Source organism: Tupaia chinensis, unplaced genomic scaffold, assembly GCF_000334495.1.
Source record: "Tupaia chinensis unplaced genomic scaffold, TupChi_1.0 Scaffold139431_1, whole genome shotgun sequence".
NCBI classification, from domain to species: Eukaryota; Metazoa; Chordata; class Mammalia; order Scandentia; family Tupaiidae; genus Tupaia; species Tupaia belangeri.
The window spans coordinates 1,752,175-1,779,170 of NW_006199316.1; the positions used below are offsets into that span (position 1 = coordinate 1,752,175).

Genomic DNA, 26,996 nt, shown 5'->3' on the forward strand with positions numbered 1-26,996 from the left:
AGTCTGCTGCACAGATCTCTGTGGAGGGGAGCAGGAGTGGGGAGACCAGGGCCGGGGTGGCGGGTAGGGCAAGGGCCAGAGGGGGAGGGGAAGGAACAGAGAAAAGACAAGCATTGAACAGGTTAGTGTTGGGAACAAGGTCGCACTTGGCAGCTGGGTGCCAGGGCTCAGGAGCCCAGTCTGAATGGACAACGACACTCGCTGAGAGCCACCTGTCCCGAACCGGGAAACTGGAGGGTTTGACTCTACTTGCTTTTCCCTGCCAGCCTGTCCCGCCTTTGCGCCTGCCACTTCCAGAGGGGGCGGCCTTCTGAACAGATGCAAGGAAAAGTCCCATTTAATTAAAAACCGGTTACGTGTGAAAACAAACTGGGGGGCGCATCCCCATGGCCAAGTGGAGCACTTCTGGGTCTGACTGGGGCCCGTGAGGAGTCCTGGGGCCTGGGTGTCATTATAGCTTTGACCCTGGTAGAGGCGGGGGCTGGCCCCCACCCCACGAGGACACTGGTTGAGGTCTACAATCTGCGGAGTTCTGGGCTCTGGCTGGGTTTATTCTCCATCCTCCAGCTCACTGCTTCCTCACCCCAACTCTGAGCACCAGTTAAATGGCCTTTCAGATCCAAAGCAAACAGTTTGCAGGGGCTCTTCACAGCCAGAGTGGAGTTGCCTGGCCCTTCACAAAGGCCCGTCTGTGAGATGGTGCAAAACACACAGGGCCTGATTCACGAACCCCCCAGGCTCCAGGCCAGCAATGGCTTCATACTTGCTGCAGGCGGAGGGTGTGAAGGCTTCCAAACACGCTGCTCTTCAGGAAACAGGCTGAGCCCCCATGTCCGCGGACGCTCTCTGCCAGGGCTCTGAAGGCGAACCCTGGCTGCCTTCTGATGCCTTGCACCCAACAGTCTTCACATGCATGTGAAAATCCCGACACATTTCATTTCTTTCAAACTGAATTAACTGGCACCTGTGTCAAGTGGCATTTGCCCACTGCTCCCTTCCGAGTGGCACTCCTGGTTTAGAAGCTGCTAATACTCTGAACTACTTCAGAACAAGGGAAGCAAAGTTAGATCTCAGAGGCTCAGACCTTCCAAACCATGGAGCCAGCATGGATACAATGTTTGAGAATTAAAACAGGAAGAGTTACCATGTTTCCTGCATTCCCTGCCAGACACCCTGCCCAGCACACTACTCCAGAGGAGGCACTTACTACATGCAGTTACCACATTGGCTTTCTCAGCTGCCCAGGGATAGGCGGCTGCCGTCAGGAGGACAGAGACATTTCTGACCTGGAGCTGGGATCTGGCTCCACGCCAGGCGTGGTAGCTCCTACGCTGTGTGACCTTGGGTAGGTCTGACTGCACTGAGCCACAGCTTCCGGTCTGGAGTGTGGGCAGCACGCCTGCGGCAGCCCCTGCACACCTAACAGGGTTGGACGACTATGACACGGATGATGCAACAGGGTGCAGCAACAATTCAAGCAAATCACTGAAGCTTCCTGTGATGGATGGCGGGCCAGGGAGGTCAGGACAGGAGCCCAGGGAGGTTGTGAGGTCCCCCTTGCTAGCCACTAATCTGTGTGACCCTGGGAAGGCCAGTTGGTCCTGGCTGTCAGTTTTCCATCTAGTGCAGGAGGAACCTACTGGTGACTATGTTTGTTCAGGTTCTAAGCCCCCGAGAGTATGTGATGTGAGCATCCCCCATGTGACATAGCAGCAGCACCTTCTCCCAAGGCAGGTGCAGATGTCGCCACTCCTCGGAGAAGTCTCCTGTGATCCCCTCAGTGGTTGCTCTTTCACTCCTTTCTTTCCCGTAGTCTATGTGGAGTGAGTTTCTATTTCTATGTCTATGTCACTATCGGTCCAGGAGCGACCTAAGGCTGGTCTAGTTCCCTGATCACTTCTCTCCCTAGTACCCAGCACACGTCCTGGCCCAGAGTAAACCTGTAACTAAGGTTTGCCGGACAGTGGATGAACTAGGGTGTGCCAGGGCTGCAGGTGCTGGAGAATGGAAAACCCTCCTACGGGCCACACTCGGCCCTACAGAAAGTCCACCCAGGCCTGTCTATCTCCCTCGTAACTTACCTGTCTGAAAACATCTGCATGAGGGCGGGGCTGGGGACTCAAGCGTCACTGCATCCATCAGCCTTCCAGGATATTGTTCAAGCTCCCCTCTCTTCCCACACACAGACGCCTTGGGCCTTCCTCAAGACACAGGACAACCCCCAGGCCCCAGGCCTCCCTAGGTCCCTTCTGAACTCCCCACTGCTGCACAACACTGAGAGGGCATCGACCTCTGGGTGGCTCTAGACCCTGGCGCAGGGCTAGAACTTTCCCTAGATCCCCAAGAGAGAAGTTCAGCTTATTATTTGCTTGGGTTTACTCAGCACTCTCTCCAGGAGGCAGTTGATGGTGTGAAAGTAAACAGCAAACGGCACTTCTATTCACCGCGGTGCGAGCCCGAGCCCAAGCCCGGAGAGGGACAGGCCGCTTGGTACGCCAGCAGGGCGTCCCAAGTTTACAGCGTACACCTTCCCTTATCTGTTAACCTGGAGGCGGCGAGGACAGGAGGCCAAAAGGAAGGAAGACTTGGAGTCAGGCGTGATTCCTTATCTTGGACCTGCCAGCAAAACAGGATGCCATCAGCTCACATCAGCGGGTTCTGCCTGACGTACCCAGGCATCCATACATTCCCAGGGATTCGTGTGTTCTTCCGACAGTATTCCACACGCACCTGCCATGTGCCAGAGACTGCCTGGTGCCAGAACTGGAGAGGCCAATGAGACAAGCTCTCTGCCCCTAGGAGACTGTCATCCAGGTAATGTGACACAAACTCACACTGGCATTCTCAAGCGGACCCACATAATCTCCAGCCGTTATTTATGCCTGCCCCTTCTGGATCCTGTGCAACGGAGTTTAAAAACCATGGATCTTTATTTCGGCAAGAAGGGGACAATGACTGCCAGGACACCAATCTCATGGGTCCGTGCTAGGGCAAAGGGGATATCGTGTGCGAGAGCCATTTTTGGTTTATGTCAGGTTTTAGTTTTTAAAAAGAGCTCTTAAATTTCTTTTTGAATTGCTAGAGGGTCCATGCACTCATCTGACAGAGACAGAAGGGGGAGAAAGTATACCCCAGTGGGGCGTGGTCATGCTGCAATCCCTTCTCCTCAATTTCTCTGAGCAGTTGGGATTTGAGGCAGGCAACCATGTGCTCTTGGCAAGTTTTTCAAGCTGCCAGGACCAGGATTCAAACCGCATTTGGTCAAGTGGGATCCAGTTCCCCTAGCCACTGGGCTATGGGGCTGGCCTCACGAAGCACTCTTCACATGGAGTTTCTCATTCACCTCCCACAAGAGCGCTGTGAGAACACCCGGCATGACCCTGCTCAGCGCTGAGGATACTCTGCAGGGTCAGGGGCTCATCGAGGGCTTTGTCCTCAACAATTCTCACCACTGCACAGTAAGGTCACTTTTCAAGGACGAAGACAGCCTAGAACGGGCAAAGAACACTTGTGTTTAAGGGGAGCTTTCCTGCGAGGGAAACTCCAGCAGGGAACCCCCTGCCCATTTCTACTCCCGCTGCTTTTTCTTCTTACATCCAGGCTAGATGCTGCACACACACAGAATGAAATGAGATCTACACAGAGTTTCGCAGACTCTTGGTCTCACTCTGCATCTGCAGACCACAGACCCGTCCATCCTGATGGTCCATTTCCTTGCCAGTTTGCACTAGAAGACGTACTCTCCCGGCCAACACTGCCGCCGCCTGCACTCCTCCCCCAGCCCTTCCCAAGCTGGAGTGGGGGAGCTCACACACACATTAACAGAAGGGGCTGACCAGGGCGACCTCGATGTTTACAGGGTGCTAACTGCTGGTAACTGTTGACATGGCTGTGAGTGCAGATGGGCCTGTCCACTACAGTGAGGTGACTCGGGGTAGGAGCTGAGACCCTCCGATGCCACGTCAGCATTTGACCTCAACCTCTACTGTGTCATCGGAAGGGTCACGATGCATCTTTGCATCGGAAAAAAAAAAAACATAGAAAAAGATGTCATGACTTTCCTGACAACCCAATAATTCCTATTGCTTTTCTTGTTTAAAAAAGTACTTTATTTTTCTCCTTGAAATAAAAGGGGCTGCTTTAGTCTTCCTCTTGGATTCTGCTTTGGCAGTAATGCACGTAAACTCTCCAGAGTGGCTGGTGACAGCCACACAGGATGACGCTCCAGCCGTCTGGCTGGAAACTGGGTCACACCTTCTCTCTAAGCCTCGGGTTCCTTGTTTGCGAGCTGCAGGTGCGACAGTGACCAAGAGGGCTGAGCAGGGATGACTCTCCGTTGGCTGATGTCTCAGGTCCTCACTAGGTGTAAGTCACAGAGTGGGCACTGGGGACCCAAGGGCGATTACAACGGAGACGGCACTTCCTGACCCCAAGGAGTTCCCATCCTAGCATGGCAGACACAACCTGAGTCTATTAAACCAAATGAGTTGGCATGAATGAGTCGGCACACAGTCGAGGTATAAATCACACATGCATATTTTTATAAGAAAGGAAGTGAGGGAGCCAGCAGTTAGTGTAATGTCTATATCGCTGGACTCCCACATAGTCGACCACGGTTCGCATCCCGGACCCGGTGGCTTAGAACTCACGCCAGGCGCGTGTGCGTGCGTGTGTGCCCAAGATCCCGAGAGGAGAATGGAGGGGAAGGGATTGTGGTGTGACCATCCCCCCTGGGGGGTGATTTCTCGCTTTCTGTGTCTCTGTCTCTCTCTGTCTATCTGGCGAGAAAAAAAAAAAAAAAAAAAAAAAAAAAAAAGGAAGTGAGATGCTGTGATAAATGTGCCAGGCTGCAGTCAGATCAGCTGTGAATTCTGCCCTTCTCAGCACGCCCAGTCCAGGGACTACCTGACAGGTGCTGTTGACTCTCACACGATCCACATCAGAACTTTCTGACTCAGTGCTGGGGGCTGGGGGCCTGCAGGTGTCTGCCAAGTCCACAGAGCACATAAGTCATAGGTGAGATGTGGGATCAGATTCTGACTTTTATGTATTAATTTTTTTAGAGGTTTTTGCTATAGGGCATGCGTGCTTGCCGGAAAGAGAGAGAGAGACAGAGACAGAAAGTGAGAAATCACCCCGCAGGGGGGATGGCCACACCGCAATCCCTTCTCCTCCATTCTCCTCTTGGGATCTTTGGCACACAAGCACACGTGCCTGGCGTAAGTTTAAGCCACCTGGTCCAGGACTCGAACCGCAGTCGACTACATGGGACTCCAGCGACATAGCCATTACACTAACTGCTGGTCCCCCAGATTCTGACTTTTTAATTTCGCAGTCATGGACCCTTGGGAAAATTATTCGCTCTCTCTGAGCCATAACATTTTGCCCCTAAAATGGGACAGTAATGATGGTTCCCTTACAGGGTGAGCAGTGATAATGGAAAGAAACTGCGTGCATGAAAAGCTCTCTGTAAACTAGCCCATGGGCGTGATTGATGCACGTGGCCCTAAGATGGACTGTCTGAACACGGCCCCGTGTCACCAAGCAGGGCAGCTTCTACCTGAAGAGTAACAGGTCTGCTTTCTCCTATGGCCTCCAGGGCTGGGTAGGAGTTCTCACTCTGACAGTCAGCATGGCACCATCAGCCAAGATCAGCAAAGCCTATGCAGCCCCAGGTGGCGCAGTGGTTAGGATGCTGGACTACCACATGGCTGACTGTGGTTTGAGTCCCGGACCTGGCAGCTTGGTTTCTCACTTTCTTTCTCTGATGAGTATATCAAGTTTAATAATAGTAACTACAATAATAATAATTCTTAAAATTAAAAAAAAATTATCTTTTAAAAAATGATCAAAGACAAGGTGGGATCCATTGGTTTTTGTAGCCAGGGCTTCCTCTTTTAATCAAGCACAATTAGCAACTGTCCTACAATTCTCACACCAAGCTTAGCAGGTTCTTCCCTGAAGGGCACGGGGCTTGGGGATGAACCTGACCAGGCTTTTCCGCTACGGGGAGTCGAATGCACAGAACTTCCTCTTGCTTCCCTGACACGGGCACCAGGAATGGCACTGCATGGCTTTCAACAGATACTTACTGAATGAGCAATTAAAAAAAATAATTTTGGGGAACAGATATATACGTGTACCAGTTCGTGCTACTCTATCTCCATCTCAGACTAGACAAATATATTTTAAACATATTCACATAGAGGCTCTGTCTCGTTTGTGTCTAATCCTCTAAGAAACTCCTCTTTTTCAGTCTCTGAGTGTGAACTCAGTGATTTAAAAAGGTGCCTCCATCCTAACACCCTCAGACACATCTTCCTTCACCCACACCAGCTCTCTGTGACCCGGAAGGAGGTGAACATGCAGGGATGAGGGGAAATACACGAGGAGGAGCTAGTGGTTAACTCTGCCAAAAATGTATCCGTATGGGAAAAACTGCCCCGGGCTCCCCTCATTAGATGCTAATCCTCGTACAAGCCCAGATGAAGCAGGGACTGATCGCAGCTATGTTTTAATTTGTCTGGACTTATTTTACAATCCTGTTCATTAAAATAGTTGGTAGGGGAGGCTATGCCTTTCCTCTAAAGGGACAGATATCTGCATAATTTTCCCAGAAAATGTCTTGTACTTGGAAAAATGCTCAAAACGGACACAAGAAGGGACCTGACCCAGGATCTGCATGCTTTCCTGCTGAAAAAAAACAAGAAACTGATGCAGGTGGATCTGTTTTTAAAACATCAGGGATGGGGCCAGCCCTGTAGCCTAATGGTCACATCAGCTGGATCCCACATGACCTAGTGAATGGTTTGAATCCAAGCCCTGGAAGCTTGGAAAACATGCTGGGCTTATGTGTGTGTGTGCCCACAATCCCATCAGGAGGGAGAAATGGCGGGGAAGGGATTGTGGTGTGACCATGTCCCATTGAGTTTATTTGTTTTTGTTTTTTTTTCTCCCTCTCCTCTCTCTGTCTCTCTGGTAAGCACATGTGGTCTCTAGCAAGTTTAAAATAAAACACAATTTCAGGGACATGGGAAACAGTCTTGACTTTCTGTGCTCTCCGGGTAGTCCTAAATCTGAATTTAGCACTAGAAAGGATTATTAAGTCAAGTTTTGTATTTTGCCTAAAACCCAAGGTTCTGAGAGTGAACTTAAGAAATTTTAATAGAAGGACCCGCAGTTAGCGTAATGGTTATGTCGCTGGACTCCCACGTAGTCGACCGCAGTTCATGTCCTGGACCCAGTGGCTTAAAAGTCACACTGGGCGTGTGTGCGTGCGTGCCCAAGATCCCAAGAGGAGAATGGAGGAGAAGGGACTGCGGTGTGGCCATCCCCCCGGGGGGTGATTTCTCGCTTTCTGTCTCTCTATCTCTGTCTGTCTGGCGAGCGCACATGCCCTATAGTGAAAACCTCTCCAAAAAAAAAAGGAAATTTTAATATAGTTGAAAATGATTCCTGCTAGGACTTTCTTTCTTTCTTTCTTTCTTTCTCTTTTTTTGGAGAGGTTTTCACTATAGGGCATGTGCGCTCGCCAGACAGACAGAGATAGAGAGACAGAAAGCGAGAAATCACCCCCCGGGGGGATGGCCACACCGCAGTCCCTTCTCCTCCATTCTCCTCTTGGGATCTTGGGCACGCACGCACACACGCCCAGTGTGACTTTTAAGCCACCGGGTCCGGGACTTGAACTGTGGTTGACTACATGGGAGTCCAGCAACGTAACCATTACACCATCTGCTGCTCCACAGCTAGGATTTTCCATTTTATCACTAGTTCACCTGAGTTACTGCACAACTCAGGGAATATCTCTGAAATTCTGCCTTGCTTAAAGTCCCAGGCAAGCTAATGAGTTTACGAGGCAAAAAAGGAGAAGATGGGGTGCCTGTAGTGTCCCCGACCTGCTGCTGGTGGCACACAGCACTACCTCATTAAATCCCCCCAACACTCCTGCAGTGGTACTTTCACGCCTGCATGGCAGCGCAGGAACAACTCGGAGAGATTAAATGACTGGCTCTAAGGTACTTAGCTAGAAAGAAGGTGACGACATGACCATGGCTTTTTAGACCGTGCACTATGGGGCCAGGTCTAGGAGAATCCTCAAAGGTAATCAGACAATGTCCCCTGATTTTTTTTTTTTTAAAGAGTTTTTTGCTATAGGGCGTGTGCTCGCCAGAAAGGCAGAGAGAGACAGAGAGACAGAAAGCGAGAAATCACCCCCCCCCCCCGGAGGGAGAATGGCCACGCTGCAATCCCTTCTCTTCCATTTTCCTCTCGGGATCTTGGGCATGCATGCATACGTGCTTGGTGTAAGCCACCGGGTCCAGGACTTGAACCGAGGTTGACTACATGGGAGTTTAGCAACATAGCCATGATGTGAACAGCTGGTCCCATCCCCTGATTGTTAATTATATGTTGGTCACTGTCCCCGCTGCACTGGAGAGCCTGGAAGTCAGAGTCCGAGCTTCCTTCCTCATTCCAGCCCAGTACCCACTGTAACAAGTACTTTCCCTTTGTCTGTTTATCTACCTGTTCACCCTCCAGCACCTGTCTGCCCATCTGCCCACCCAGCTATGTGTCCACCCAACAGCTAATGATCTACCCACAGGAACTGGGCAGGTGACTTCATTCTTCTGTGCCTTGACTTCCTCATCTGAAAAACAGGGTTTATATACCAACATCTCAGGTTTGTGTGTGGGTCAAATGAGCACCATGAAAAGTGCCCAGCATCCCGCATATCCTTTATGGAGTCAACACCTGCCATGTGGCAACTCTCCAGCCTATGTGCTGGGAAGAGCCAGAGGGAGGAAGGGTTGGAAGGTGCGATGAGAACACGGGGATGAGGGTCGACTGGGTGCCTCTCAGCAGTTGGGAGGACTCGATCCATGGCATAACTGCAGGCTTAGTGGGCACCTTACCCTCAGGCCGTGCTGGGAGTGTCTGGAATGAGGGGGAAGTTCCCAACCAGCAGACTCAGTGCTCTCTGTGAGGCAGGAGGCAAGAACTTCTGCTGAGCAGAGCACTGGCGAGTGGATGTGGCATTAAAGAACCCCCATGGGGACCAGCAGCTGGCATAATGGTTACGTCACTGGACTTCCATGCAATCAACCGTGATTTGAGTTCTGGACCCAGGGCTTCAATCTCATGCCAGGCACATGTGTCTGCATGCTGAAAATACCAAGAGAATGGAGGAGAAGGGACTGCAGTGTGTCCTTCCCCCTGGGGGGGGGGTGATTTCTCGCTTTCTGTCTCTTTGTCTTTGGTGAGTTTATGTACACTATAGCAAAAATATCTCTCTTAAGGAGAGAAGGAGAGAAAGAGAGAGAGAGAGAGAGAGAGAGATAGTGAGCAAGCTCCTGTGGGGAAGGAGAGAGAGAACTCAGAAAGCACAAAGGATCCACAGCTGGGAGGGCCCAGGAGGGGCTAAGATATGCGTGTGGCTTGGGGCAGCTCAGGGGTCCAGAGGTGAGATCAGAGATGGTGGGTGGCCAGAACAGTCCTGGGTTTTGCAAGGTGGGTGTGGAAGGAGAGTGCAGAGACCAGGGTGCTAGGAGGGATGAAGGAGATAGCTGGAGGTGCAGGATCTCAGGGACAGTGACATGACAATGGAGGGCATGCCAGGGGACAGCTGATGCTGGGGAGGAAGTGGCCTGATTCTGGTGGGAGGCCTCCTCAGGGGAATGGAAGGTGGGGGAGAAAATGAGAGAACCGAGAGGACCATGTTTTGTGGTCAGAGCACAAGACAGCTCGGAGATTCTCCAGCCATCCTACAGACGAGGGGAGACGAGGGCCCTGAGGACAGAGGGCTTGTCCGAGGCCACACATGGCATGTGTGTCAGTACGACAGTGGGAGGTGGCTGGTGGCCTTAGGAAACAGTCTGCAGGGGACCAAGGAGACAAATGGCCACAAGAGGGTGTCGCTGCACCCTGGCCCCTCTGGGCTTTGCATGTGGGTGAGGTTCTCCTTCACCCAGATCATCACTTGTCCAAGTCTAGATGCGCTTGGAGTTCCAACGCCAATGCCACCTCCTCCTAATGCCTCTCCCCTGTCCCAGCCAGAGGGACTCACCTTCTCCTCTGATCCCCAAGCCCTTTTTTTCTGTCAGTAGTCTGCTTGACTACCCTGGAGGAGCCTGCTTCCATCAGATGAATGTCTGCAGTCCACAGAGAGTCCTAACAGGAAACAGGACTTCTCACTTGTAGCTATCTGAGATCCTCTGCTTTAGGAGCAGGAGCCTGGAACCAGGAAGCTGGGTTAGAGCCTGCTCTGAGAGCCCCAGCTTTGTCGAACAAATGCGGCACCTTTGAGCCTTATCTCCCTTACTGACAAAGTGGTGCTAATGGTACCTATGTAGGAGAATTTCAAAACTGATTTGAAGGTTCTTAGCCAAGTAGTTAAGGGAGCCGGGTCCCACCCTGCTGACGAGCATGGTTCGAATTCCAGTCCCATCCCTAGCTCTGATTGTGTGAAAAACATGCTGGGCACATGTGTGTGCATGTTCAAATTCCCAACAGGATGGGGAAATGGAGACGGGACTGTGCTATGAGCACGGTTTCTCTGTCTCTCTCTGCTGAGTACAAATACCCTCTGGCTATTAAAAATTTGATTAAAAAATACATTAGGCACCTACTATATGCCAGATGTTCCCAGAGACTGGGGGGTACAGGGATTACATGCAGTCATTCCTATCTACGAGGAACTCGAAACTGTGTGTGTGAACGGGCGCAAAGACAGCCACCATGTCTAGCACACAGTCGGCTACTTACAAGCCACTCTCTCCCACAGGCGAGCTCTCCCTGCATTCTGATCTAATTAGATTCTCCAAGTATAGCACCAGCTCTCCCTCCTTCCCTCAGTAGGGCAGAGGGTTTTTTAGTTTCCGTGCAGGTTTCAGGAAGAAGCCAGGAGGGGAAGAAGGTGCAGAAAAGGAGCCTCTGACGTCCTTACGGTAATTAGTCTCCTTTAGACACTGAGGGCAAGCTGAAGCTTCTCTCCTGCGCCTTTCGACCTCCTTCCCCATTGCCTGAGAATCAGAGCTGCTCCGAGCCGTGGCTCTGCTCCACAGATGGAGAAGCCAGAAAGCTAATGAGCCTTGGAAACCACATGGCCTTTCACCTCGTTCAAGGAGCTCAGAGAGCTTTCAAACCAAGCGGAAAAGTGGATTCCAGTATACCGGTGCAGAGCAGGTCTCCACATTGCTTCCCCCAGGACTAGAATTTCAAGCCTTTACAAAGTACCTGTTGCAGGAAGCAGTAAGCCACTCTGTTCATCTTAATTGGAGGGTATCTGGCTTTCTGATTAGAGGAGTTCAAATCTAGCTTGGAGGAGGCCACTGAGAGTCTGGCTTTGCAGAAGGCTCTCAGGCCGCGAAAGCCAATGAGCAAAGAAACCAAAGAACATGATGGGGATGTGTATTTCTGACCAGGGCTGTGCACAAGCGAAACAGTGACAGGACCCAGTGGGGTCACCTGAAGAGACAGCTGCTGTTAAACCCTCTCCACAGAGCCCTCTGACCCCGACCTCCTTCAGGAGAAGGGTCATTTCTCTACCCAGACCTGAGCTCATCTATACACTCTCTCCGGAACGCCCCACCTGGCTGACCCCCAGACACGACAACGTGCATGCTGAAACCACTGTGCAGTGCCTCGTCTCTGCTTAAGACTTCTCAGAGGCTCTGATCGACAGATGAAAATAAGCCCTTTCAAGGCCATTCACGGTCTGATGCCTCCTGTCTCCCTCACCCTTTCCCCCTCACTACCACCACAAACATCGGGAGCTAAGACACTCCAAACTTCTGGTCTTTCCTAGAAGAAGCCCTGATGGGACCCATCTCTGTACACACGCAGATCTTTGGCTCCCCCAGCGGGCTGGTGAGTGCTGTTCCCTCCTCCTCCTTACATGCAGCCTTTGGGATGTACCTTCAATCCCACTTCTTCCAAGAAGCCACCTTGATCACCCAATTGAAAGTAACTGTTCTTTCCTTGAACCCTTGTAATCCCGCCGGGTGCAGTCACGATCAGATCTCTGTGGCTCCTGGCAGTGTTACTAAATGAAGTCATATCTCCTAAACCTCAGACCTCATTCACTGGCAGTTTGGGCACGAACCGAGGTAAAAGCCAGTGACAGAGTCGTGCTGGGGATACGTAGGGGCTCTGAAGCCAGAGAAGCCTGGATCTGAACACTTGTTTTCCCAGAATACTACTGGGCAAGCCATCCAGGTTCTTGGGACCCTGGTTTCCCAGGAATAACACCACCTGCAATGTCAGAGGCTTCCGTATTTGTTGTCTGAATAAATCATGAGGCAGGAGCAGGAAGAACTCTATACAATGTACAACCATCCAAAGAACTGTTAGGTCTTTTTAAATGGCAAGTTAGCGTGACAGCAGCTTGATTCAGGAGGACAACTGGAGATTTTGTACAAAGCAGCGGCGTGGGCATCCAAACAGAAACCTGAATCTGGAGCCTGGTTTCAGGAGGGCTTGTATTTGCATACTGAAGAGCTCTGATTCTAATAGAAAATGTTCCAGGGCCGTAGGGGGAAATTCCACTAAATTACAAAGCTGCCAGGTCCTGCTTTATCAACCTTTAACTCTGGCAGTATTTGGCAGTGTGTCTGTCACGGCCCCATTTCCGAGTCTTTGATTAAATGTTAGGAAGTGACCACCCCATGTGGTCTGCACCTCCCTACCACTTCCCTGGCTCTTCTCTGCCTCCCTCCAAAACACTTTTTCTCTGTAGCACTGTCAATCTCTCAGATATTTATTATTCTTAACTTTGATTTTAGTCTGTCACTTGCTGTTGGGAAGGGGTTCAGGAAATGTCAAGTCTCGATGGATCTTATTCTTCAGGTGCAATCCTAACCTTGAGCCTCCCTCCCAGAACACACCTATACAGAAATAGCTTGGCCTGATCGTTTCCTTTTGATGTTTAATTGGATGTTGGCGCTGTGCTTTCTGGGCCGAGAAGCCAATGCTTCTCAGAAAGGGAACAATTCCGGCTACACAAATGAGACTTGTAACAGGGGAGAATGCTCGACGCTGAATCTAATTTTCTCTCCCATCCATGAACGTTAGACAATTTCTCTGGCATTAAAGCATCTCACTCAGTCTTTCTGTCATTAATAAGAATTAATTTCTGTTCCCTCAAATTGAAATGTAATTATATTTTGCCTCGTAAATAAAATTGAATTACCATTTTCAAAATTTAGCTCTAATGCAACTGCTATGTTTAGAGCTTGAATTTATTTTTTTAACCCTGTTGCTACTTTCAGCTTTTTCTTTAAGTATTGGGTTTATTTTGCTGTCAGTTGTGACTTAATTTGATAACAGAGCTTTTCAGTTCCCTATTCATCTGGTCATTATTGTTATGATTTATGCTTTCAAACATTCTTTTCTTTTTGATGAAGAGGAGAGCAACAGAGAAGACACTGGAAACTCAGAGGACCAGAGTTTGAATTCTGGAAGGTCTCCCAACGTTACCAGAAAATCTAGGCCAGGTTGAGCTAAAAGAGCTAAAGAAAGTACGTTTTCACTGCAAAAAACAAACAAACAAACAAACAAAAAAACCCAAAAAACAAAAACAAAAAACTCGATGCACAGAGGGTGTGTGCATTCACCAGCAAGAGACAGACAGAAAGAGGGAGAGGGAGAAAGCCCCCTTTCTCCTCCACTTCTCCCTCCTGTTGGGCTTTTGGGCATGCGCACACACATGTCTGGTGTGTTTTTTCAAGCTAATAGGGCCAAGATCTGAACTACAGTTGGCCATGGGGGATCTGGCTCTCTTACCACTTGGCTAGGAGCCGGCCCTGAGCTCCTCCCAGGAATGGTATTTGGGAAGCTCACTATTCCGAGAAGAGGCTGGTGCTAACACTATGGCCTTGTGTTGCAGGCCACTGACCCGGTTGTTTGGGGATCCACATGTCAGCGAATTAATCACACTTCTTCTACAGTGCTGGGGGCTGAGGGAAGGGCATGGTAGGGAGGCTCAGAAACTTTAAGGAAACTGAATCTCTGCCCAAGACAGCAGGATAAAGTTACAGAGACTCAGATCTAGGTCTCCTGGCTCCAAATCTTCACTGTGCAAATTGTCCTCAAACTTTGGTTTGTTAGAGTCTAAGGAGCGCTTGATGTGTTTAGATCTGATTCTCCATTCTAAAACCATACACTCCTGCTTCATTTACTGAGTGCTCACTGAATGTGAGCTCCCACATTTGGGATTTTAGACACACACATGCAAGCTGACTTGGAAAACCACCCTGAAGACTAAGGTACCCTTAGCTCTATTCTGTGGATAGGCTGAGTCTTGACAATCTAGCCTGGTCCTACTTGAAATCCCACACAGCTCTTACCGACTGCACACATTACGTCTAGACCTGTTCCACGGAATCTCTAGACTGTCTCCACCTGTTATTCCATGAAACGCAACTGTGATGAAATGCTAAGAATCATAAACCACCAGCAGGAGCACTTTACAGGCAGAATGTCTGCCATGCACTGCTTCTGTGAGCCGGCAACCCCAAGGAATAACAGGCAATGAGAGAGCCTTTCAAATAAAAGTCACTTACGGAAGACAAGACAGGAGCCAGCTCACGGAGCAGTGGAAATGGGGAACGAATTTACGAGGCCGAGGACAGAGTGCAGGGTGAGGGTGGAGGGGAACTGAAGGAGGGCAGATCATGAGCCCAGGGGAGGATGGCCTGTGTGTGTGTGTGTGTGTGTGTTTTCATTCAGGGTCTTGCTGTGTTGCAATTCTCCAGCCTTGGTTCCCCAGAGCTGGGACTACAGGCATTTTCCACTGTGCCTGGTTCTTAGGGCTGCTGGGAATGGAACTGGGCTTCCCACGTGGCCTCAGCCTTCCCAGAAGGGACGTCAACCAGTGTGAGCTACTGTGGCTGGGTTAGGGATGGCCTCTGAGCTGTACTCTGGAGAAAATGCCACAGAGCCTGAAATCCCAGGCCTGGAAAGAAAGAGAGGCTTTCTCTATTCTGGGAACCATCTCAAAGAGGTGAACTCCCTTCCCTTTTCTAAACCTGCTCTGAGCCAAGGGCATGAGAAGCTGATCAAAGTGTGGGGGTGAGGGTGGGGCGGGGGTGAAAGAAGCCAGTGCTCAGCTAGTGCCCACTTTAAGCAAAAGCTGGTGAGGCCTCAGCCAGCAGGTCTTCTCCCTGGGAAGGTAGCTTAAAGAAGGTGAGGGGATCTGGCCCTCACCCAGGGAGGGCTCCGGTGGGCTGGCATTACACATGCCCAGAAAGTGACAGAGAAGGAGCCAGAGCTTAGGCTTCAGCCCTGCAGTATGTGTGTGTATTGAGGGAAGTGGGGGAGGAAAGGGGTGGGGAGGGCCAGAGCTGGAGAAGGGTGCCTGTCCTCTCTCAGGCAGTAGGGGGCATCCTGGGTAGAGCCTGCTTCCTCAGTGTTCCCAGTGGGCTCTCTCTGGCAATGACCAGTCACTGGTGAGTCATTCATGTAAAAGTCACAGAGAACCTAAGGCCCATGTGGCCCCGGGCTAGGGATGGCATGGCGTTCACAGCTCAGCAAGCACGAGACACCACGGGGATGCTCTGCTCAGCATACCTAGCACTGAGGGGAACCTGGGAGCCGGGTCTGGGCTGAAGCTGGACCCTGCCACTTACTAATGGGGGAGCATGGACATGCTGGCAAGGAGCTCAATCTCTGTGAACTTCAGTTTCTTCATCTAGACAGTGGCCATACTGGTAATACTTCCTGCACAGGATTCCTAAAGTCAACTTATTTATTTATTCCAGGAGCAGAGGGAGGCAGTGCGGGTGGGACAGACACCCCAATAGGATCCTCAAGCCATGACCTACTTCAGTCTTGGCCAGCCAGGATCATGGCACATGTGTGTGCACCTAGCACATAAATGTGCACCCAGCATGTACAAGGAGGTCTCAGGACGCAATCCCAGGACCTTCTCATGAGGTCTCAGCATCACAGAGCCTTGTGCTGCTGCTGCTCCACGGTGGCTGGCAACTCAGATCTCTTGAACCGCAATTGAGCTCACGGGGCAAAGCGCTTTGTCAGCATTCAGCACCCAGGAAACGCTAGGCGGCTCTTTAATCAGCGCTCCATCCTGTGGGTGTCAGGAAGGAGACAAGGGCACTGCCGAGGAAACCTTAGTGTGAAAATGGGGCTGGAGGTGAGAGCTGGGGACTGGGAAGCAGGCGGCTTGGATGTTGTCAGCCTGCGACTGTGGGCCGAGCTGCATTACTCTGGATGGTCATCCCCGCTTTCCAATGCACACGTCTGTGAACCCAGCACAGCTCCCGCCTCCCCATCACTAGCTCCATCATCATCGTCAGCAGCAGCAGCAACATGCCCAGAGAGTCGGGACGTGAAGTCCCCGGGACAGAGTTGGACAAGTGTGTTGGGCGAGGGGTGGGCTGTCAGAGCTCGAGCTCCCTTGGGCCTCTGGAACCGGTTCAAGCTGTTTCCAGTATGGTTTATCACAAATGAACACACATGAACGAGGCTGGATTTAAGAAGGAACTTCTGAGATAGGACTAGAAGCCAGGTTGCCGGGAACCCAGGACTTAAGTAAGCACCTGAGTGAAATCTGACTTCACTGTCTCCAAAACCCACCCAAAGTGCGGGGGAACTCATCAGCTCACCTCATTACAGGGCTGGTAGCTGAGTGCAGGGCATGTGGATTTAAGCTGCTTCCACTAAATCCTGTTTTTGGGGTCAAACAGCAAGACACTCATCTCAGGGCAGTCACGTTCCTCCATAGGAGACAGTGGATGGTGGGGGCTGATCTCTGCCACCCCGACAACCCGGAGTCCACACTGACAATCGGGGCTCGCTCAGGATGCCTGCTGGCCTGATAGAGAGGCCCCAGCAGTGTCCACAGGTGCATGAGCAACAACAGAGCCCCCACACAGAGCTGTCCAGGGCCTAAGCTAGGCCAGGGACTGGGATCCGCATCACCTCAACCTTCTCACCAACACACACCACTTCACCAGGTGACGTCAGCTGTGAGAAGACTAAGGTCAGAGAAGAGAAAGCTCACAATGAAGCCACTGGCCTGTCCACCAGCCTGGACTAACTCCTGGGCCTGAAGAGAGCTCTGCTGCGGGGGATCTGGGCCGAGAGCAACGAGCATCTCTTTCTTAGCTTCACTGCAAAAACCCAAGAGTTTTCAGCCAGGTTCTGCTCAGAGGAGTGTCCCTGGAAGGGAGGTGGTAGAAAGATGTAGTGTGTCTGTTCTAACGTGGACTATGACCTGCGTGCGTTCAAAACTGCTATCGGTTAATGATTACCTGACCCACCAAGGCAGGGACGATCAGCATCTTTGTCTTACAGACAAGTGGAGTCAAGAAAAGTCAAGGTTCTTGCCAAGGTCACACAGTTGGCATGTGCCAGGACCAGGTGGAACCCAGGCAGGTGAGGCCTCTGTGACCAGTGGTGGGGAGAGAGAAGAGCTGAACTGCCTTCGTCACTGGGAGGCCGCACAGAGGGTGGAGCTGTGGGCTGGGGCGGGCGGGGCTCCCAGCTTCCTCATCACCAGCAAGCCCTGGGCGAGTCACGCTCTGCCTTGTCATGGGCACAGGGGCAATACCAGACCTGCCGTCCCTGCCTCTCGGGGCTGCTGGTGCATGGGTGGGGGGGTTGTTTGTGTGTGCCACAATGCACTCGACAAACATAAACCACTATTTCTGTCTCAGGGGAAACAATAACTTCGAAGCTGTCTTTTTTTATTCTGGCCCAATGCTGCCACCCTAGTCGGTACAGGCTAGAGATTCAGAAACTACAGTCCCCGTGTCTGAACCGGCACATTTCCTCTTACCTCCCGTGATCACGCGTTTCTGTGAACATCGCTGCTCTCACCAGGGGCCGTCCCCATCATGATCTCACAGCAGCTAACAGTGTGGAGCCCAGGCCACAGGCCACGTAGCCAGCTAGACTCTCTCCTGCATTCTCTGCAGTAAGTACCCAGCGATCCCAGAAGGCAGATGTTGTCATTATCTCCAGCTTACGGCTTAGCAATGAAATAATTTCAAGGCATCACCGGGAAGTAGCAGGGCTAGGATTTGAACCCAGCTCTGTCTGGCTCAGCACTCGTTCTCCCCACATGGCTCTTCCTGACCTCCACACATGAGGTCACACATGGGGAGGGAAGAGGGAATGGAGGGCATTCAAAAACCTCATGGAAAGTGGAATTAAAGCATACATTTGGTGCAAATTGATCTTTAAAATCTATACATATTTGGTATTCCCATGTTTAAGACCAGTGAGGAGGAGTGGGGAACACATGTTCTCATGAGTCTATTCCGAGTCCCTTCTGAAAAGGTTCTGATGTCTCTTTTCGTGGGGCCAACTAAAGGACACTTCGTAATCTCTCCCACAGCGTATCTGCCTCCTCAGCGGTTGTGACGTTCCGTCAGGGCTGAACAGCGCAAGGCTCAGTTATACACCTGTCATAAATTAGCTCCGAGCCACGCACTGAACGACACAAACCAGCGTAGCTTTAAGAGGGCCATTTATTATATTGCAATAAACAGAGCCATATAAAGAGAATTATTCCTGAGACCCTGTACATCTGTGCCACAATCATGCTTTTACGTGAGCTTTGCCGACGACGATAAAATCCAATTGAGGCTGTGTTTTGAACATCGGTTCTCATCCGATGCGAGAGCTGATCCCAGGAGTTCCAGAGGTACAAGTGCTGTCTGGACGTGTCATTTTTGCCCACGGCCTTAACTATCTTTCCTGATCACAACCAGAACTGTTAATATACAACGTAATGGACTAACTTGAGTTTTGCTCTGTTAAGACAGTTAAAAATGCTATTACTTTCAGGACTGGCAAGTAGCATGGTGGTTAAGGGCGCTAGACTCCCACATGGCTGACTGAGGTTCAAGTCCCGAACCTGGCGGCTTGCTTTCTCACTTTTCCCTCCCTCCCTCCCTCTTTTTCTCTCTCTCTCTGTCCCTCTCTAGTCAAATTTCAATAAATAAATAAAATGAAATGAAATAATTCTTAAAAAAAAACAAAAACAAAAACAAAACAAAAATGTTCTCACGTTGTGCATGTCCCTGGACAGGATGACTTCACACGTTTGTTTTTGAGTGTGGCTTCTTTATCAGTGCATTTAGGTTCGTGTGTTTGCTGTCTCTGTTCCCCACTTTCCAGAATGCAAGCTCTACAAAGTAGAGGCTGCTTTGTATCTTTACCCCCCATGATTAGATGATAAATACTCATCCATTAAGGTATTGTGTAAACTGTGAGCCAGGGAGGATGAGAGGATGATACCTTTCTCAGGGCTTTGTGTGATTTGCATGATACTAGATGTGAACCTAACCTACCACACACCAGTACTGTGCTAGGTGATTTGCATAAATTCTCATTTAATCTTTGTCTGGAGAGAGTCTATGAATCATTAAGTGTTTACCCACAGAAGGGGCCACCATCATGACCCTTTGAACTTTCTATGTACAAACTCTGTGGTCAGCCAAACACAAGTAAGAACAGTCAGTCGTGAGTCCATTTATTCATTCGTTCATTGGTGTTTGCTGAGCAGCTGCTGTGGCCTGTGTGGTGTCCCCGGCTGTGGATGACAGCACATTTGCTGCCTTCATGGAGCCTGCAGTCTAGCAGGGCATCTGTCCAGAAAGGCGGTGGGGACCAGATCACAGGACCATAAACACTGCCTGAGTCTGGACCTCATTCTGAGGACTGGGGAAAACCCAAGGGCTCTACAGTGGGGGCAGGGATCCCAGAAGGCTCCACCCCTGCAGATCTTCCCCAGGAATATCTGTCCCATGGTCTTGCCCCAGAGATAATGGTCTGCACGTCAGAGAAGAAATTTCAGTGCAGAGCATCTTTCATTGTCAGCACCATTGTTAAGGGAGCTGTTTTGATCTCAAGGCCCCATCCTGGAAGGAATCATGTGAGGATGTACGTCTCGAGTCCTCTGTATCCAAGAGTAGAGGTGGTAATGGCCAGAGTGAGGGCAAGAAGAAAAACGTTCAGACAGCAGAACCCACAGCTGTGTGACTGAGAACAGGATCACGCCACTCATCTGAGTGGACTGAGTGGCAAACATGCCACAGTGGAAGCACCTCCCCTTCACCCCGCCGTGCCCTTCCTCTCCCTGCACTTACCGATCGAACAGTCGTGTCCAGTCCAGCTTGGGTCACAGCTGCAAAGCCCAGTGTCTGGGAGGAAGGTCCCATGGCCTGAACACTGGTCTAAACACGTGGCCCTGGGGGTCTCACAGTTGGCACCTCCCCATCCAACGGAGCAGTGGCACTCTCCTCTCACACAGACGCCCCGGCCCGAGCATGTAGGGTCCATGCAGTCCACTATGATGTAGAAGAAAGCAATCACGGGTTAGTATCTGCCCAATGAAGGCGATTATATTTTTAAAATTTGCCAGAGGGGGGTTGTACACTTGCCAGAGAGAGAGGGAGACGGAGAAAGTACCCTCCCAAGGAGGCGTAGTCTTGCCACAATCCCATCTCCACTTCTCTATCCTGTTGGGATTTGGGGCATGCATGCACATGTGCCTTGTGCGTTTTTCAAGCCATCAGAGCTTGGATTTGAACTGTGTGGTCTGAGATGTAGGATCAGGGTCCCTTAACCAACAGGCCATGGGGCTGGTCCAAGGTGAGCCTTCTTTAAGCAAACTACTAAACTCTGTAGTGGAGGGCTTGCCACGTTCTGGCCAAAGGACACAGATCTCCTGCAGGCCGGCCACTTGGTACTTCAGTGAATGGGAGACTGGGTTCCTAGCTCCACCAAAGAACTGCTGCCTCTGAGCCTCAATCCCCTCACCCATAAAATGTGGACACAAATTCCCACATTTTGGTTTGTGGAGGGAATGAGAGTCAGAGATGGAGGTGAAGCGGCAGCCTAGCGGCCAGTACCCGCTGTGTCAGCGATCACTGCAGTAACCGAGGACGTGGTCTGTTTTGCTCACACTTGGGTCTCCATCTCCTGGAACAGCGCCCAGACAGACACATCTTCACAGGACGAACAGCAGTGGTCCACCACTGCGTCACGCAGTTTTACTTAAGTGAGCTTGAGACTTAAATAAAGAGATTCCCTAATTGAAGATTTATTTTGTAATTAAATTCCATTAGATGTCATTGTCGTTCCCAAATTCACTTCCCAGAAGGCCAGCATCACAATGACTGTTCACAAGGACATGTGCTGGCGGTGGTTTCTCCTTGCGTGAGGGGAGAATGACGGCCAGCCGGCCTTTGCAGGGCTCCTGGGGTGCAAGATCAAAGGGATCTCAAGAGACCAAACCAGAAAAAGGGAAAGCAGAGTAAGACTGTGAGTGACCTGCTCTGTGTTCACACTACCGTAAGTGTTTTCTGTAACACTAACAGATTCAGTTTTCACAATAACCCAAGGAGGTGTGGTTGAGGAAACTGAGGCTCAGAGGGTAAATAATTTATGCCAGATCATACAGCTAAACCCTGCCTGAGGGGAATTTTTGCCCTGATTTTTAATGTGGCTAAATACACGTAACAGAAAATGTACAGTCTTAAAGGATGCTGATTGTACAACCCAGTGACATCAAATACATTCACATTGCTGTGCAGTCTCACCACCAGCCGTCTCCAGGACCGCTTTCATCTTGCAGAACTAAACTCTGTCCCATGAGACATGACAACCATGTCACCTGCTGGCCTCAAGGCAATGATATTTCTATTAGGGGCTGACTTTCTCACATTAAAGCTCCCATTATGGGGCTAGACAAAACTAACCTAGACCTCTCATCCTCTATGAACACTATATAGAAAAGAATTATTAGAAGAATAATAACTCATCACGTGGTCCCAGTTCATATAGAGAATGTAAAAGGAAGCAGAGGGCAGACAGACTTGGGAAGGAGGTCGGGCCATGTCCTCTATGGAAAAGATGTCTGTCACTTTAGGGAGGTGGGAGATTCTATGTATTTGTAATTATGCAGGCACGGTGGTGTCCTGCTCGAGCCCTACCATGTGACTGTTGGAGAATGCCAATGGCATTGACTGAAAAATAGTTGGGTCCTCCTTATGGGAGCTCATGAGGAAGCCTGATGCTACGAAGAAAGAATTGAGCATCTGGCCTCCAGGACCTGGACTCAAGGGTCAAGGGACAAAATTTTCTGGTTCCATGACCATAGTCAAATTACATGCCTGCTGCTCTTTCCTCTGGAAGGGAAGTAAGGTAAAATACCTACTTCTCAGGGAGCTAGGGGCACCAAATATCTGAGGATCTAAAAAGACTGTGTAAACTAAACTACCAGAAGAAGTTATGTTCCCATCCTGTGATGACATTCAGTAGCATGACCTGGGCAAACTGCGGCCAGAGCTCACTTATGATTCAAACATCCTTTTAATTTAGGGATCAATTATATTTTATAATCCATTATATTAGACTTTTGCACAAAAGACCATGGAAACCCAGCCAGCCTGGATATAAGAGTCACAGGCACGAATGGCTAGAGACTGCACAAATAGCCACCTTCTGGGAACATTCATCTTGAGGATTGGTTTGTTAAGAAAACTTATACTATTTAGGTTTTTAGAAACTTATACTATTTAGGTTTTTAGCCTAATGACCTAAATAAAAACAAAGACGAGGGGTCAGGAGTGACTGTTGAAAACACAGTATTAGTAATGACCACAATAATAATTAGCATTCATTTAGTCCCAGTCCTATGCCACCATATTTTGCTGTAAGAGCTCACATACATTGTCTTTGTCTTATTTAATCCTAACAATGCACCTATGAGGTAGCTCAAAATAATTATCCTCTTCTTTTTACAGATGAGAAAATGGAAGCACAGAGAGGTTAAATAACCCACCTGAAGTTACACAGTGGTAGGGGAGTGGAGGAATTGAAATGTGAACCCCTCTTTCCTGGAATAAGCCTCCTACCCCTTCCTCTTATAATCTTGCTGATTCAAAAATACATGTATGCATATATATTTGCATAAACAGAAAATGGTTTAAAAATAGGACAAAACAAGAAGAGAAATAGGACAATGTGGAGAATTAATAAAGCCAAATGAAGGCGAAGCATGTCTTCTCCTGCAGTCTCTGGACACCATTTAACGGGTTAAAGCATGACCTGTTGGAGTTCCTGGTGATTAAACACAATACAAATAATAATAATAGTGATCAATTCTCATGACCTGCTTCAGATCTCAGAAGCTCAGAAGGATTATTCCAGCCCATTAGGCACCTATGATAATTCCCCAGATCCACAGGATTTTCCAGCTCGACAGGAAACGACTTGGTGATTCCTGTCCTGAGGCTAATAAAGGTATTTCCGTCAGGGAGTGTTTGGGCCCCAACTTTGGTTGAAGCTGTCTCTGAATCCCAGAGCCCCATCGAAGCTGAACCTATAACTCTCCACCATGAGCAAGCAGCCCAGGGTGTCACGGTCTTATTCTGCCTGTGATGCAGCGAATCTAACAGGGCCCAAGGACCAGCCAAGAGGATCCCATGCCCTGGGCAGATGGCCTAGGTAGAGAACAAAGATCAGAAGGGGCTGATGTGATGGCTACCTCCTGGCTATTAATCTTCACTTCTGAAGGTTGACTGGGTAGTGTAAATGCGAGGCAGGGAAGTTTTAGAAGATGCAGCTCAGGAGGGAAGACAGCTCCAGGAAAGGTGGACTGAACTGGATGAGATTCCAGCTGGGAGAATATCTTCCCTGTAGTCCATTGATCCTAAACTGGGCCACTGTCTATGCCACCATGATGCTGTCAAAGAGGCGGCAGACAATGGACTTGCCCTCCCTTCCTGGGGTCTCTGGGGTGGCAGGAACCCGAGGACGGCATTAAAGCTTCCTTCCTTCCATCACACGGGGAGAGCTTCGGGAGCAATAGCTAACTCCCAGGGCACTGTGCTTAAAGTGGGGAGAATGACCTGGGCTGGGAAACATGGTGACAGGGTGTGGTGATAAAGGAGTAGGGGGAGTTTTCAGGGAGGTGGCTGCCCTTTGTTTAGAAGTTAGCCTAACTTAGTTCCTTTTTAGAAGATGTGCCCAATGGTTAGACTTCTTGTCCTTTGCAAAACTGCCATTTATGGCGACATTTCTGGTGGAAGTGTAGCCCATTAACAAAAGGACGAGGCCCACATGACAGGGCTGCCAAGGCGACCCCTTCTCCAAACGTTCCGCGCTCCAGTGGCCACACAAGCAATTAGACACTCTTCAGGACCCAAAATGCCGTGTCTCACTTTTCACTGCAGAAGGTCTGAGTTTGCTCTGTTCTACCCCTCCCCCAAGCCCTCTGAGCCTCCTGCTGGCTCCGTTCAAGCTTTAAAAAATATGGGGCCATAAACTTCAGAAGAAGGAAGAGAGAAAAAAGTAGGCTTGTTAGCTGATGTTTTATAAACACAGCGAAACCCGTTAGCACAGAGCGGAGGGGAGGGGAGGGAAGCGGGGAGGACAAAGGCCCCAAGAAAACCCCATTATAAACACCAGGAATCAGGACCAGATGGCCTCTTCGGAAAAGCAAGTGGGAGTGAAAACATGGCAAGTCGATCATGTAAGTCTAAGTCCTAAACAGTGCTTTCCCTCGCTGTGCATGACCCCGCTGCTCTGTCCGGTGCTAGTTCCTCTGCAGAAGGACAATTCCCTTCCCAGCCCATGTGACATGGGAGGCCCAGCCAGCCCCAAGCTGCAGGAGCAATCTCCTCTTTGTTTCTCTTTCCTGTTGGGGTCTTCACCTCAAATGTTTGGAGGAAAAGGGGGAGTGGAGGAGGGTCACGATCCTAGGGTAACATCCTACGCTCCTTTGTTCGGGGTAGGCGTTCCTTTCTCAGCCAGCTCCAATAATTGGTGAATGGTGATCAGGCCTTCCAGCCATGCACTGCCTGATGCAGGGAGCCAGGCTCAGAGACACTGGTCCCTTCTCTGTCCCTACTCTTTGAAAAAGGGCCTGTTAATGTCCTCATTCTCAGAGCAAATGGTGCCTTGAAAGGAATCCCCCCATTAAATATCAAAGAGGTTCAGAAGACCCATTCCCCTTGGAGCCTCTCCCACCCACTAGGGATGGTGGGGGATGGAGGTGACGATGCCACAGCATTGGCCAGCATTTTCAAGGCCAAAGTCCGTCCATTCAGAAGACCTTGGTGAAGCGAGTGAGGCGATGTGGGAAAAGTGCTCCCAGCGTCTCCAGGACAATACTGGAGCACCAGAGCTCATGTGTATGGAGCATTTACCACGCATCAGACACTGCCAAGCACCTTCCCTGGCAATTAGTCCAGTCCCTACCACGGGCCTGAGAAAGCTACTCCCACTATATAGATGAGGGAACTGAGGCTAGTGAGTGGCAGAGCCGGGACTCACGCCTAGCTCCAATTTCAGCGTGTGTTCTCTTACAAGCTACTTTACATGGCCTGTGAAGGAGGCTCTTCCTCTTGTCTGGAACCCACAGCCAAGAAAGCAGAGGCTGGCCTGAATCAGGACCCTGCTAGGACCACAGGCCTGTCACTGCCCTTCCCTGAGCCGGCCTCCAGGTCTTCATCTGTGAAGCAGACATAGAACCTATCTCACCTGGTGAGATTTCCCAGTACAGACCTGACGTCACTGTTAAATGTGAAGGTCACTTCCTAGCCTGGATCTGCACACACAGCCTCAGAGGCTCACACATAAACACACACACACACACACACACACACACACACACACGTGAGTGTGATAGAGAAAGGCAGAGGTTGGAGGTCTGTAACGGAATCGGACCTCAGAAGTGGACATTGAGAATGAGTATATAGTGGAGAGCGGTGGACAGAACCTGGGCTGTGGAGTCACTGACACTGGCTCAAACCAGCCTGCCATCTACGAACCATGTGGCCTTGGGCAGGTCACTGGATCCTCTGTGTCTCAATTTCCCTGACTGTAAAGTGGAGGTGACCCCTCCTCCTTAACAGAGTTGGAGAGTGAGTGGTACGAGGGGTCTAGCACACAGCCTTGTCCACACTGAATGCTCCAGAAGAGACGTTTCTCCTCCCCTGTGCTGAGCAGACCCCCGGTGTGTCTGTCCTCTTCTTTGGATTAACTGCTGGTGGGTTCCTGGCTTGGGGCTGGGGGGTGCAGGGGGCTCACGAGGCTTCTCCGGCTCCCTGGTCACCCTCCTGGTGCCGTGTGCCTGCCTGCATGGTGGAGGAGGGTGCAAGCTGCCGCCTGCGGTCTTACCTTCCTCGCAGCTCTCGCCCTTGTAGCCGGGGTTACAGATGCAGGTGCCCATGATGCAGGTGCCATGGTTGCTGCAGGCCACGTCGATACACTGGCTGGGGGGGGCATCGCACTCGGCACCCTTCCAGCCGCTGTGGCACAGGCACCTGCCCTTCATGTACTGGCCATTCCCGCTGCACAGCACGGGGCAGGAGGCTGGGAGACAGCATGGGAAGCCTGGCGTGAGTCAATGCCCAGTAGACCCAACCACCTGCCTTTGTTCTTGTCTCCCCTCGGCCCACTCGGCCTGACCGACAGCCTCAACTGCTTTGCCACAGACACTGTGGGCGCCCATCGCCCTACTGCTCTTGCTGCTTTTCATTCTGGATCACACGCATTTGGAACTGCAGGTGGCGGTGTGCGGTGCGGGGCCTGGCAGAGCTGGCGCTGCTTCTCCCTTCATATTGCTATCAAGTTTGGTGCTGGCAGCAGGTGCAGACAGGAAGCGGCAGTCTGCCCCTTGGTCTAGCTGGAAAAGATCGTGGACCCTCCTGCAACAGAGCCCCTCCTCCAGCAACCTTCCACGTTCACCTCCCTTCACCTCCTCTGCCTGGCTGTCCTCCGGAACCCACAGATCTCAGCTCTCCTTGCCTTGCAAGCCTCTGTTCCAGCCCCTACTCCACTGCCCCCTGGAGAGAAGAGCCAGCTGAGCCCAGCTTAGCTCTTTAAAGTATTATCTTTCCATTCTGCCTCTTAGCGTAGGGGGTTTTGTGATCATCTCTAGAAGGACACTACATAAAAATAAATTATATTGCATTGTGCCGTAAGTACTTCCCAGTCTTTCCAAGATACAATAAGGCTGT

At 50.5% G+C, this 26,996-nt stretch overlaps 1 protein-coding gene across 1 annotated transcript in view; it reads right to left on the reverse strand.

Moving 5' to 3' along the window:
• Positions 1-26,996, reverse strand: part of TENM4 (teneurin transmembrane protein 4) — a 665,800-nt gene that overhangs the window by 135,219 nt on the left and 503,585 nt on the right. Inside the window, 3 exon segments of the mRNA XM_027765687.1 lie at positions 17,626-17,666; positions 20,115-20,315; positions 26,155-26,349. Of these exon segments, the coding sequence (XP_027621488.1) occupies positions 17,626-17,666; positions 20,115-20,315; positions 26,155-26,349 (437 nt within the window).